The 13,817-nt window shown below is 47.4% G+C and overlaps 2 protein-coding genes across 3 annotated transcripts in view; one reads left to right on the top strand and one right to left on the bottom strand.

The window, feature by feature from the left end:
- Positions 1-696, top strand: part of NCAPD3 (non-SMC condensin II complex subunit D3) — a 29,499-nt gene extending 28,803 nt beyond the window's left edge. For both annotated transcript variants that reach the window (XM_086861146.1, XM_086861145.1), the window contains exon 35: positions 44-696. In XM_086861146.1, coding sequence (XP_086717272.1) covers positions 44-152 — 109 coding nt within the window. In that variant the 3' untranslated portion in view covers positions 153-696. The remainder of the gene's footprint in view (positions 1-43) is intronic.
- Positions 697-1,644: 948 nt separating this feature from the next.
- Positions 1,645-13,817, bottom strand: part of JAM3 (junctional adhesion molecule 3) — a 31,736-nt gene continuing 19,563 nt past the window's right edge. The window contains exons 2-9 of the mRNA XM_086861147.1: positions 9,146-9,211; positions 8,292-8,405; positions 7,348-7,500; positions 6,968-7,170; positions 6,611-6,710; positions 6,150-6,279; positions 4,796-4,850; positions 1,645-4,185 (exon numbers count right to left, since the gene is read on the bottom strand). Coding sequence (XP_086717273.1) covers positions 4,150-4,185; positions 4,796-4,850; positions 6,150-6,279; positions 6,611-6,710; positions 6,968-7,170; positions 7,348-7,500; positions 8,292-8,405; positions 9,146-9,211 — 857 coding nt within the window. The 3' untranslated portion in view covers positions 1,645-4,149. The remainder of the gene's footprint in view (positions 4,186-4,795; positions 4,851-6,149; positions 6,280-6,610; positions 6,711-6,967; positions 7,171-7,347; positions 7,501-8,291; positions 8,406-9,145; positions 9,212-13,817) is intronic.

Here is a 13,817-nt window from a genome sequence, read left to right as displayed (position 1 = left end):
AGCTTGGGAAAAATCCAGGGTTTGTTCTGCTTCCTTCCTGCAGCCCAGCCCCGCCTCGGGTTTGGAAGGTGGAATCCCCAGCCAGGAGGAGCAGCCAGCGAGCGCCCCTGAAACGATCACAGCGCAGAGCCCCCCCAAAACCTGACAGCTGAGCACAGAACCAGCATGCTGCCTCCCCTCTGGAGTTCTGGGTGTGAATGCACATCCTTCCTTCTCTCTTCTGAGCTGCCTTTTCCCCAGAGCTGTCCTGGGGACAGGCAAAGCAGCGTTGTCAGTGCTGCTCTTGGCAGAGGGCTCAGAGCTGCAGTGTAAAAGGAGGGTGGCTTTTCACCCTCAGGATGTGTAATTTGTCCATTTGGAAAAGTAAGGGCATAACATTGCTACAAACTCGGCAATAAATGCATTTATCACAGCTTGCAGGGCAGTGAGGGGCTGGCTTTACTCACCCAGTCCCTCATTGCCCCTCTTGGTTATATAATAGAGTTGCTTTAATTTGAATAAAGGTAAAACAGCTTGTCACTGCCACACCCCTAAATCTGGTAATTGCACGCTATATCACCTCTTATTTGTTGTGCAAACTCCTGTGTGTATGAACAGCCTTAATGTTCTTTTTATATGGAATATTTCCATTCTTGAACTATGTTATTTCCAACTATTAGCATTTGATGAAAATAAATGGTTGCAGAATTAATTCCACCCACGGCGTCTCCCCTTTTCTTGAGCTGACAGAGAAATGATTTTTTTTTTCCCCTGTAGATTTCTACAGCCTCTCAGTCTCTTCTACCACAACACAGGTATCTTGGGCCCTCACTTCAATTAATGTTGGGCCCAGCAGCTTTTAAATACAGACTTTGACTTGACTGCAAGCAGGGTATGGGTGACTCAGACAAGGTGGGTGAGTGCTCTGGGCAGGTACCTTGTTTATCATAAATATCCTGGGTAAATCTGGCCCTTCCTGAGCCTCCCTGATGGCCACGTGCTCCTCACTGGAGTTCTTCTGTTGTTAACCTTTATCACAGAGCTCATGGCCTAGATTTCATTGAAACTTGGAGCTGGGATGTGTTTTATTCCCTCTGCTTTGTCTCACTCAGACACGAGCTCCAGGCACAGAGCAGGATTTGCTGCAGGAATGGAAACAGAGGCACTTGCCTCCTGCACTGCAATCCCATCATTTGCCTCCACTTTCCCTACTCTCTTTTGAAGATCAGAGAGCCCTTCAAGTGAGGTTAAACTTTATTCCCAAAATCAAAGTCAGAGAACAGAGGATGTATGGAATGGCTTTGGCTTAAGCAATGGTCAACTGTGGCCAAACCATTTCTTTTTGTACCTTCTCTCCTGCCTTGAGCTATTATTTAACCACTCTGAATGGTCAATTGGGATAGTTCATTTCCTGCTTTTTGTTTTGTCCTCCAGCAGTATCTGAGAGGAGCCCTGTGAGTTTTGACTTCTCTAGAGAAGAACCAGGAACAAATGTCCAAGAATAAATTGATAAACAGCCCTGGACATTCTGCCACCTCCATCCACTGTGAGTGCTCTGACAGGACAGCCTTTCCCTTATTTAACTGAATTGAAAACAGCACCTTCCCATAATTTGGCTGTTTGAAAACCACCACCAAGCCCAAACAAAAACCCCTACAAGAATGCTTTATAGCTTGGTATTTATGTAAAACATTCTTGGCAAAGTTAAAACAAAGTAATACATTAGTACAAACCTGAATATTATTATGATACAAATAATTCCATCCATCAGCTCTCACGAGCTGGGTGGGGGGGGGAAATCATCTCCCCTTTCTCTCGTTAGAGATGCCACTGTGCATTTTAGAAGTGAAAAAAAAAAAAAAAAAGAAGTTTGGATTCTTAGCTCTGCTGGTTTGTCACCCAAAGGCTGCCTTTGGTGGGGCTGCAGATTGTGCTCCCAGAGCTACCCTGGTTCAACCCTTTCCTCTCTCTCTCCTTTATTGCAGGTACCCTGAAAGCAGCACAGAGGAGGAGCAGTGGATGCCCAGAGGGTGCAAAGGAATGTCAGAACAATTAGAGGCAGCAATCAGCACTGGGTGGCTTGGATGAAGAGCTGGCATTAGGAAGGTAACCAGAGGGAAGCTGCAGAACAGCAGAGCTGACGTGAGGGACACAGAGAACACCTGGTTGGGGCTGCCCCATCCTTGTCTTGGCTTCCCCTGGCAAAGGGACAAGTGGCAATGCTTTGTTTGGGCACAACAAATGCAGCAATGGCATGTCCAGCGAGGGCTGAAGGAAACAAAGCAGAGTAAAGCAGAACACCAGAAAACAACACCAACAGTCCAAATCGTCAAGTATCCAAAATACTGTATACAGGAAAAGTTAAGACAACTCAATTTATATTGGAAATACAAGAACACTAAATTCTGCTACATTAAAAAACCTCCTAAACCACAGCACAGTCCTAGTGTTGCATCCACATCTTGCAGCCTGGTCTCACTCAATGCTATCAACACAGATATTTTGGGAAACACATGTTCCCCATTATTCTTTCTAAAGCCAAGAGAACCAAATTTGGTTGGTTTTATTTTTATTTTTTTTTTTAATTTTTTATTTTTCCTTTACCATCTGAAGAAAAATTGCAGCTGACACTATGAAAGTGCTTTTGTGTTGAGCTTTTGCTTTCCCAACCCCAGAAACAGTGGCCTTGGCCATGTGGTTTAAACCTGCCAAGCTGCTGTAGCTGTCACGCTGTGTTAGTGCTTTAGGGAACTTGCAGAGGGGCAGCAAACACTGAAGTCACTCTCTCACCTCTTTGGAACTGAGTCCAAAATATCCCTGGATATTTCTTGCAACGACAAAAACGAAGTGTTGGTCACTGGCAAGAAAAGGTTGGTTGTTTTTGTTTTGTTTTTTTTTTTTTCTCATATAAAAAAAGTTGATAGCTCCTGCCATAAATTTACAAAAACTATCCCTGAGTGACTCTGTTCTGTGTCTGGTAAGACCTCTTGTGACAAGGAAATGGCTGAAGCTGGCTGAAGAGGAAAGAGATGCTGTTCCACCCGCAGCTTTTTGTTACACTTTGCACTAATACTGATATGCTCTGACAGTGCCACACTGTAGCAACGTGTGAGCTCCTCTCTCCTAGCTTCAACAGTAAAAAAATAGCTCCGTTACTCAAACACCGCTGGCATCACGTTATTTACACTTTTAAATAGAAATGTTACCTTTTCTGAAGTAATCAAAATAGATCTTTGCAAAAAATTTAGAAGGTGGGGTTTTACAAAATAAACGGAGAAGGTAAAAAAAGCTGGAGGATCTCTCAGTACCTTTTATGGCAATCTTAGCCCAGGAAATTATTTGGCTTTAATTTTCCTGAAAGGGATGTCTTAGCACTGGTTCTGTGCCTCCCCTCTAAGCCTCTTTCCCCACGGAAAGACGCAGGAGCCAAGCCTGCTTTGTGCAGATTAGAAGGAGGGGTTACCTGCGTGCAATGAGTCCTGGCAAGCAGGGAGCAGAGGCAGTGCCCCTACCCTGGGGGTGGTGTTAAATAACAGCATTTGGGGACGGTTTCAGAAGGGCTGAGGGCATTAGTGGTGTTTTCACTGTCACTGCTGGCTGGGCACAGACCCCCTGTGCACCTGAGCAGTCAGAGCCGAGCACAAGACAATCACAGATGTGGAAAAGTCACCAGCCAGGCCTGGGCAATGAGCTGCTGGGAGGAAATCCCCCAAATCCCACTCTTTGAAGTCCATCTAATGCTGTTTCAGCACCTTTTTTTTGTCTACTGGTAACACATTACTGGTAATGTCTGCTACACGTTTACCTAATGCTGTGCCCCTGCTTGGTTTGCACATTGTGGCTGTGTCCCTGCAGCACAAAGAGAAGGCAATTCCACAAACTTCCACAGCCCAGTCTCTTGGGAAGGATTAAAACCTTTCCTTAGTCCAAGGACAAGTTTGGGTGATCCTGTTGGTATCTCCAGAGGCAGGGGAGACGCGAGTTGGGCAGTGAGGAGTTACTTTAAACTTTGGCAAAGAAAAAAAAGATATACAGATAGCTAGCTATCGAGTTCTTGTGTGTTCCAAACTCTTCCAAGCGCACTTAATTAATCTTTTGCTCTTGCTTGGAGTTCCTGGAGGAGGTATTTTCACACTTGCTTTTGCTGGTTTGCAATTTCCTTTTGGCATCTTAGATGACAAATGAAGACTTGTGTCTGAAGTCACCCTGCAATGAAACAGTTTGGGATGTAGGAAGGATCCAGCAGCTTTCCAGGCAGCTCTCTGTTCCTGCTGCCCCCAAAAGGCAGATCCAAGCTTTGTAACCATGAGGATTCTGCCCAGGCAGCTCCCATTTCCCACTGGGAGGGAGAGGGAGGCACCAGTTCCACTGGCCAGGTGCTCCTCCTCCGTCCTCCTCACACACCAAGGTGTGGCAGGGACTTTCTCATTCCCTCAGTGTCTCTGCTAATGGGAGAGGCTTCTTCTGGTCTTAAGCTCAGTGATCTACTCAAATCCCAAAATACAACTTCTCTTGTAAAAGCATCACGTCCTGCCCACTTAATCCAATGAAACTCATCCTAAGGGGGTCAGGCCATGAGAGAACTCAGAGCTGCCTCTGATAGCTCCTGGCATCAGTCACTTCAGGCAACTTAAACTGTTCATCATTTCTAGGGAAATGACTCAGCCTTCACCCTTCTGTTTTCCCTCTGTTCCCCAGCCCTGCTTCGGAGTGGAGCCCACTCTCACAAAGTCTGTGGGCCCGAAAAGCGCCTCGTCCTCTGCCCACCCTCTTCCTCTCCTGACAGAGATGGTAAATGCAAATCATTTCTTGTTACCTCATCATCTGTCCGGATATAGTTAACGCCATCAGGCTTTGCTGGAGACTTGTAGCTGAAAGAAAGGGAAAAATCTCATTTCTGGGACAGGAAGATTGCAGGATTTTGGAGGGGAGGTGCTGGGAGAGACAGAAATGAGGAGGAGCTGAGTGAGAAGCAAGCAGAGAGAAACCCAGTTTGTTTCTCAAATGAGAGGTCTGTGTTTATTCCATCATTTACCATCACTGGGATTCTGTCTAAATTCCCCTTCAGCACGGGGTGAAAAGATTGCTGTGTGTTTCCCTAAGACTCTGCAAAGAGATAAACTGATTCTTTCCTGGGCTCTCCTGCTCTGGTGCCTGTCACTGCCTTTCTGTGCCTCCTGCTCTGTTTCCTGTGGCAATTATAAAGTTCATTTTAATCCTTCACTGCCAGAAGCCTTCAGCATTTTTCTTAGTTATAAGGAAACGCCACTTGTTTGCAATCCCACAGGAGCTCAGGATTTATACACGACTGTCAAGTCCAGTGTATGCCAACCCTCAGCTGCATTTAAATGGGATATTGAGAGCTTTTTTCTGAAAAACAAACGAAACAGAGAGAAAAACAAGACAGGACTTGTGCTGAAAAGCAACATTTAGCACAGAACAAATCGATCTGGTGAGAATCTTGGCTTTGCATATATTATCTCCTCTCCAGACTCTGTGAGGACATCGAGGCTTGTCTCTGATGCTAATGCTGTTGTTTTTAACATTTTCATGAGCGCTCTAGAATGGCTGTTTTTCATCCCAAATTTAGGTCCTCACAACTACTGAGACTTCCTGTGGAGAGCCTGCTCTGCTGCATCCATTCCCTCTGCATGTCCTGATGCTTCAGACTAATTGTGCAGGAGCTGTGATCATTAAACCCTGGCCCTGATTTTGCCAACAGCCCAGGAGCTACTGGACAAACACCTGCAGGCATTGAATTGTGCTGGGCCCCCTTTCTTATGCAAAGGATGAGGATATCAGAGCACAGCTCTCATCCACACCACAGTGCTACCCTAGGAAAGTGCCATCCATTCCTGGAAGTGTCCAAGGCTTGTTTGGATGGGGCTCTGAGCAGCCTGGTCTAGTGAAAAATGTCCCTGTTCATGGCAGGGATTGGAGCTGGAAGACCTTTAAGGTCCAAATTCACTTTGGGATTCTGTGAGGATTCCATGAAATGAATTTGGATGCTGCAGGGTTTTACAGCAGGGTATTGGATGCCTCAAGGACTGGCTTAGCCTGTGGACTTTTGTGGGGAATTAGGCACTGAAATTCCTTTAAGCCACTAATTTTTGGTGCCCTTCAGACTCCTCCACGCTACCTGAGGGACTTGTCCAAGCAGCCCAGCTTACCTTTCCCCACTCTCTTTGCCATTTGCAAAGTATCCCCTTCTGTAGGCACAGCAGATCCCAAGGGTGATGAGCACCAGGACTGCGAGGACCACCAGGACTCCCCCGATTATCCCTCCGATATTGAGGTCATCTGGCAAAGACAGACACCAGCACCCAGTGTTTCTTTAGGGCAGCAGCAACATTCCAGCCTCACACACACACTAAAATACCATCTCTCAAGTATTTGAAGCAGTAGTTCACAGGGAACTGGTGAGTCCCTGACTACAAGATTCAATCTGTTAATGATCTGACGTTTCCCTGCATTTTCAGATTATTTTTACCTCCTTATGTTTGGGGCTATGAGAAAGCAGGGAAGACTTAACGCTGTGGGATGTCCCCCCTCATTCCCTGATGGTGATGGCAATTCATTTATGGTGATAAATCAACCAGCATTGATGAAAACTCTACAGAGAGCCACTCACAGACTTCCATCTCCTGCTCCTCACACTTGGCAAAGCCAGCATCGTTTGTTGCTATGCAGGAGTAGCGACCTGTGTCACCTTTGTGCACGGCGTGGAAAACCTGGGGAGGGAAAAGGGACAAAGGGAAGGGATGTGACATGAGAAACAAGGCACTGTGAGGGTATAAAAACGTGGATAAAAATGCATCTCTGCTAATATCTTCTTCCATCAATCTTCCCTCTCCCAGACCCTGGCACACCTCACCCTCTTTAAATTATCCCTTCCTTGAAAGCCAGGCAATGTTTTTCTGAATTTACAAGCGATTAAAGATAACCTGTCCAGCCAAACAAGGCTTGATCAGATCTGTCAGGGCATTACCAGAGTGCCTGTGGCAGGGTTCAGGGTGTAGGAGGAGTTGTGGGACTTGGTGCTGGATTTGCTGTCGGGTGACAGAGGTTCGCTGTTGCGGTACCAGCTGTAGGTGGATTTGGGGAAACCTTCGTTCTCATGGCAGTGAAGAGAGGCTGACTTGCCAACAGGGACAGCTTTAGGCACAGAGCATCTGGGGGTCATGGGTTTCACTGTGGGAAGACACAAACCAGGTGAGTGGCATTAAATCATTCCTGAATTCTGCGCTTTCTTAGGCAAAACCATCCAAACTTCCCATTATTCCCAGCTGCTTTTAAATCCCCAGAGTGGCGCAGTTTGGACTTTGGAGATCCCACAGCTCCCCGTTGCAGAGGTTGTGGGTTTGATACCTTGGACTGTGAGCTGGATGTTGATCTCATCGATGGTTTTGGTGTCAGAGGGCGCGGCCACCTCGCAGCGGTACGTGGCCGTGTCCATCCTCGTGGTGTTCTTAATCACCAGGGACGTCCTGCTCAGAATCTCTGCCCGTGTGGCAAAGTCTCCTGCCACACAGGAAAGAGAGAGGAAAAAAGCAGGGTAATCAAGGCTAATGACTCAAGACGAAACACCAGACTCGTTTTGGGTGTATAAATTAAGTGGCTGATCTCAGACTCTTTTCTGGAGTCAAAGGAACTCAATCCTTGAAAGCCCCAAAGGAAAGCAAAGCTGCCAACCATGTAAGAGGATGAACTGGAAAGCATCACTCCAAACCTCAAAAACTGTGGCAAAATCGAACTTCCAAGACAGCCTCAGGTCTTGCCTCCTTTGGAAGATTCATTTGGATGTGGCTCTTGGTCCCATCTGAGGTGCTGGAGTAATTCCAGATGGACTCAAGCCCTACTGGCACTGGAGTTCTCCTATCTCCTATCTCCTAATGCTCCCAGGATGCTGCACATCCCTGTGCTGCCTCAGCAGAGAGCACTGGCAGCTGGACACACAGATCCCAGGGGGAGCCCTCAGATGTTCTGTGGAAAGACAGGAGAGGTCACACCCAGTGACCATGCTGGGACCCACAAAAGGGAGGCTACATCGTTCTTTTCTTACCCAAAAAATAACTCCTAGGCAGGATCTCGCTCCAGCTCCCTACTGTGACCTGTCAATAATGAGGCAGGGAGGAAAAAACATCCCGTTCTCTCTCCATCCTGCACTTCAGCTGCTGAGCTCTGTTCCAGAAGAAAGCAGCCAGACAGCCAGAGCTCCTGCCTCTAACAGGCTTGTTTGTTCCCCATTGTACTGTTTCTGAAATCTGTTTGGAAAGCTGTTTTGGAAATCTGAAAACAAGGAATCTTCATACCCTGCATTTTGTTTTCGAAAAACACATAAGAGGTTTCTCCATTTCGGATTTTCTTCCACTCAATTCTGGGATCTGGTGTCACCGTGGATTTAATGATGCAGGACAGCTCAACACCTAGCAGGAGAAATGGAGGCAATCCAGATTAATAGGAAGCAGCTGTGTTTTTGCTCTGCTTTGAGCACTCTCACTCAGTGTTTTATTAGGAGATGCTGCCCACAAAGCAGAGCCTTCTCTTTCATCTGCCTCACAAACAGAAACGCTGCTGGGTTCCAGGAGCTATTGGAAGATGGATTTTGGCCAGCAAAAATAATAGTCCAGCAGATATCAGCTTTGGAGAGAAATGAACACTCTGTTCTCTGCAGGCTGGGGCTTATGGCAAACAAAACCTTTGGTGAGGGTGAGCGCCCAGCCCTGTCCTGCTGCTGGGCAGAGCCACACTGTGAGTCAGGGATGCAGCATCTCCCTGGGACAGTGACCTCTGGGGATAAACCCAGCAAACCCTGCCCCTCTGCAGCTGCCACTGGCGTCCCATCTTCCCTGCAGAACCTCAGCAGGGCTGAGGAGCCTCCCCAGTGCCCCAGGGCACGTCTGCACAAATTTCTCTCTCTGTGTATTAATTGCAAGGCAACTGCTTTTCCTTCTTTTGGGACCCAGTTCAAAAAAGCACTTAGGCAGAGACTTTGCAGTGCTGGTGGCTTGCAGAGGGCCTCGACAAACCATTTAAAAAAGGGGGATACAGACACATTCTTAGGCACTTCTCTGAATCCCAGGCTCTCATAGTCCTAAGGAACCAGTGACCAGTGAGCCAAATTCTCCTCCATTGTTTGGCCTGATGCAGCACAGGCAGCACTCACTTTGGAATTCCTGCACCACGGGCTTGGTGTTGCTGGATGTCAGCTCCACAGCCAAGAGTTTGCAGCCTGGAAAAACAAACAGAAGGTAATAAGAAATAGCACAGCTCATAAGTCACCCAGCTAGGAACAGGCTGCCTGCTGAGAAATCATCCTGGCCAGCTCCGAGGACTGACTTCCCCAGACAAAAACTCTTCCTGGCTACCAGCACAGCTCCAGCAGGACTGAGTTTATTTAGGAGTTGTGGTGTAAATACAGGAAAATATAATTGTTAGAAGTAGCAATTAAAGAGGATTAACATAATGGCACAAAGGCAGTGCCAGCATGAGCCATTTCCTTGTGCTTGTTTAGATGGTAAAGGAACTGTGCTCAGGCAGGAGTGAAAGTTTCATTTTGAAAATTAACTTGATGGTCAGGAGAAGACAGGAAGCAGACCAAGCTCCAGAGGTCAGGTCAGTTCCTGGGAGATGGAATGGGCCAGGCCTGGCCTCTGACAAATGCTGATTACATTGGAAAGTACTGCAAGTGTGGTAATGTAAAATGTGAGGCAGTAAATCACAAGAGGACTGTGATTCAGGAGAAAACAGGAGTTCAGCTCCTTGGGTAGAGCCACAGACCCACTCTGGGGAGAAAGCTCAGCCATGCAACGCTGTGAGGCTCCCTACAACACAAACTCGCTCGTTCCCATCCTGCTCTGAGCACCAAAGCATTCCCAATTAATCCAGTCATCCTCCCTCTTTTGCAGATTAATTTAGTTTGAATAATCTGCCTTCCATGTCCCTTCTGCTGTGCACTCCACCAGAGCAGGTATCAACAGCACTCACGCTCTGCTGGATGCCCAATTCACCAACAACTCTCCAGAGGGACAGGGAAACAAGCAGGGAGTTCCCTGCAAGAGGAAAGTGAAGCAGACAGAGGATGTTGTGGAACTGGTGATCTGGTTCTCCTTCTCCCAGGCAGAGCATGGTGCTGCCAAACCAGGCTGCTCCAAAGCCCTGACAGGAGGAGCTTCCATGCTACAATCAGTGCCAAAATAATCAGCTGCAGGGGCCTGCAGCTCTGCTGTGACAAATCCCATCAGAAGTTTGTGGAAATCTAAAGGAGATGCCCACTGAGCTCGCTGGGCATTGATCAAACTGCAGGTTAAAAAATGATGGAAAACACTGCCCCAGGGACATGGGATTTAGCTAAAGGTTAAGAGTAAAAAGCCATAATAAACATGGATAGAAAGCAGAAAAGGCAGCTGAAAGGAGATGTGGAGGAAGAAATGATCTCCAGCATCATGACACAGCTGGAAACTCCTGTGCTGGCTTTCAGAGGGAAAAGCTTTTGGGCAGAGATTGACAGTGCAGGGACAACATCCCTCTGGTGGAGTGGCAAGGCAGCCTGAGAAACACCCAGGAGCTGCAAAGTCACTCCCACTAAAAGCCTGAGGTTCTTTAACACCCCAAATCCTTCCAGCAATGTTGAAATGTTCCTATCCCTCGTTGTTTGTTAAATGCTGACACTTTCCTGGGAGCCCCAGTGCTGGTACCCCAAAGACCACCAGGGTGAGCTGGCATCTGTCAAGGTTTAGAAAGCTGCCTTTGTCCAAAATCATTGTTTCTCACACAAAAACCACTGGCTGATGTTAACTAATAGCTGGCCCAGACAAAACTGCTCCTAGCAGGACTTTTCCACCCTTCCCCCTTCTGCACTGGAGATGGTCATGCAGCATTTGGGGGAAATCCAATGCTGAACTGAGCTGACAGAGCTCTGGCCTTTGGTTCTCTCCAGCCAGGAGCTGGTCTAAGCAGTAATTTCTGCAAGTCTGTTTTGAAGCAGAGTCCATTTTCATGGGAGTTGCTGCTTCCAGACCTTCCCTCTGAAAGCAGTGAGTTGTGCCAGATGATGCCAACTCTTCCCCTTCCCTCTGTTCATCACGGAACCATGAAATGGTTTGGGTTGGAAGGGACCTTAAAGATTCTCCAGTCCCACCCCTGCCATGGTTCCCTTCCACTGTCCCAGGTTGCTCCAGCCTGGCCTTGGACACTTCCAGGGATCCAGGGGCAGCCACAGCTTCCTAAGCACCCTGTGCCAGGGCCTCCCCACCCTCACAGGGAGGAATTTGCCCTAATATCCAATCTATTCCTGTTCTCTGTCAGCTGGAATCCATTCCCCCTTTTCCTGTCACTATGTGCTCTTGTAAAAAGTCCCTTGACCTGTGTTCTGTCTGGGGCTCTGATCCTCGGGAGCATGAACAGATTCCACTGATCCCAAAAAAACCCCAGAGCATGGGAAGCTGCTAATCCCCAGAAGACAAGGCACAATTTTGGGAAAATTCTTTTGAAATCTTCAGACATGTTTCCAACAATGGTGAAACGTGGCATTTGAGTCCCTTGGTGTGAGATTACTGCTTCTGGAACCAAGAACTGAATTGAGAGCGCAGGCCTCAGCACTCAGCTGCTCTGAGGGGATGCTGGCTGGCCTGCTCTGGACCAGTTTTAGTTTTGTTACAGATTCTTGCTTGCACAGTTTCTTTTTCTGAAAGAATGCTGTCCCATCAAATAGACATGGCAACAGTCCCACATCTGCTGTAGTTAGAATCTCTATTCAGCTGAAGGTGGGGACAGTAAAACCAGAGAGTTGTGTGGCTCTGAAGGAGCTCTAGAAATATTCACTCCAGGACAGCGGGACTCCGTCAGACTCCAGCCCCAGCTCATTTCTCAGAAACTGCTCACAGCAGGCTTTTTCTCACCCACTAAGCACAAGAGATTCAGGTCTATCCCTCAGGCACAAAGCAGGATGACAACAAATTTTAGACAGAAGCTGAGTCCTTGGAGACTGTGTGAGAGGTTCTGACATTATTACGTGTATTGACCGTGGGCAGAGATCAATGTGGCTGCTTAAATCACTGCTGAGGCAGATTTATTCCTCTCTGTGTGGCAGAATACTGCAAGTAGCATGTTCTAAATTAAAAGAAGGTGACAGCAAAGCAAAACAAAAACCTGAACTGACCATACAGACTGTACAGCAAGAGAGGATTGCCTTTCTAGAACCTTGCTTTGCTGGCAAGGGTTGTCTCTTGGTTTTGTTTTGTGTTAAATTATCATTAGTGCTTAAACCACCTTCTAAAAGGTGTTCCTTTAGGCTCCTTCCAGCCCAGCACAAATAAGCAGCAAAGGGTTTGTGTTATGTAAATCTCACTTCAAAAGGCCTCAGCACCCAGGGTTTGGAGAACAGCTGGAATTGCATTCCCTCTCCAGAGCAGCATGTGTGCCACAGCACAGGCACCCACCACAGCCGTATGTTCCACATCCCTGAATCCCCACCAGATCCATATGTGCTGCATCTCCCAGTTCCTACCAGGTCTCTATAGGCTGCAAAATCCCAAATCCTACCAGATCTGCATGTTCTAACCCCCCAAATACCTACCAGATCTGTATGTGCTGCAGACTCAGCCAGACATATGGTTGAATCCCAAATGTCATCAGTTCTCCAAAATAGAATCCAGGACAAGGCACTGAAGTCTATAGCATATTCTTATGGCACTTTTCTTTTTTTTTTTTTTCAGATCCAGCCCATGCTTGTTACTGTGACTCATGGTATCTGAATCATTTTAAAATGCTATACTGAAGGAAAAAAAGTAGCTTTATAGGCGACTTTGTGTGTTGACTCTCCTTTCTACTGTTCAAAGCCAAGCTTGACCTTCCATCTCCTTCCATCCCGATGTCTGTTTGAAAGCTCTAGGCAGAAATTTGAAGAGGAGGTGAGGTATTGTGTTATAGAGAAAGTGAGAAGATGACCAGGAGAGAGTTTGGGAGAAGTCTCTGGCAGCATCCTGTGCTGCAGCCTCGCTCGATGCCACGCTCGCCGTTATTTGATACGGTAATTTTAGTTAATGCACTGTCAGGCACAGGCAGTACAAAACCACGCAGCTGTATTTAAACACCTGCCCACCAAAGCAACAAAAATATGTCTTGCTCGAGGTGTCCATCATCACTAAGCCCTTGCTTGATTTGCAATTCAAAGCACGCCTAAGCCATGTGGGAACGCTGCGATAAACCACACGCCTTGTTAAGCATCTCGGCTTTCGGGGGGTTACGCGGTGCAGCAGGAGGGAGTGATGTGCTGTGGGGTGTTCAAACGTGGCAGCTGAACCCTCTGCAGGTCAGCACCCTCAGGGCTGCCCGTCTGGAGGTGCCCCTGGAGCATCCATCCATCCATCCATCCATCATCCATCCATCCATCATCCATCATCCATCCATCCATCATCCATCCGTCATCCATCCATCCATCATCCATCCATCCATCCATCCATCCATCCATCATCCATCATCCATCCATCCATCATCCATCCGTCATCCATCCATCCATCATCCATCCATCCATCCATCATCCATCCATCCATCATCCATCATCCATCCATCCATCATCCATCCGTCATCCATCCATCCATCATCCATCCATCCATCCATCATCCATCCATCCATCATCCATCATCCATCCATCCATCATCCATCCATCCATCCATCCATCCATCCACCATCCATCCCTCCATCCATTCATCCATCCATCCATCCATCATCCATCCATCCATCCATCCATCCATCATCCATCCATCCACCCATCCATCCATCCATCATCCATCATCCATCCATCCATCCATCCATCCATCATCCATCCATCTATCCAT

The sequence above is a fragment of the Cyanistes caeruleus genome, chromosome 23 (assembly GCF_971803275.1).
Source record: "Cyanistes caeruleus chromosome 23, bCyaCae1.hap1.1, whole genome shotgun sequence".
Taxonomy (NCBI): Eukaryota; Metazoa; Chordata; class Aves; order Passeriformes; family Paridae; genus Cyanistes; species Cyanistes caeruleus.
The sequence above is the reverse complement of the archived record's forward strand: the minus strand, read 5'-3'. Positions and strand labels throughout refer to the sequence as shown.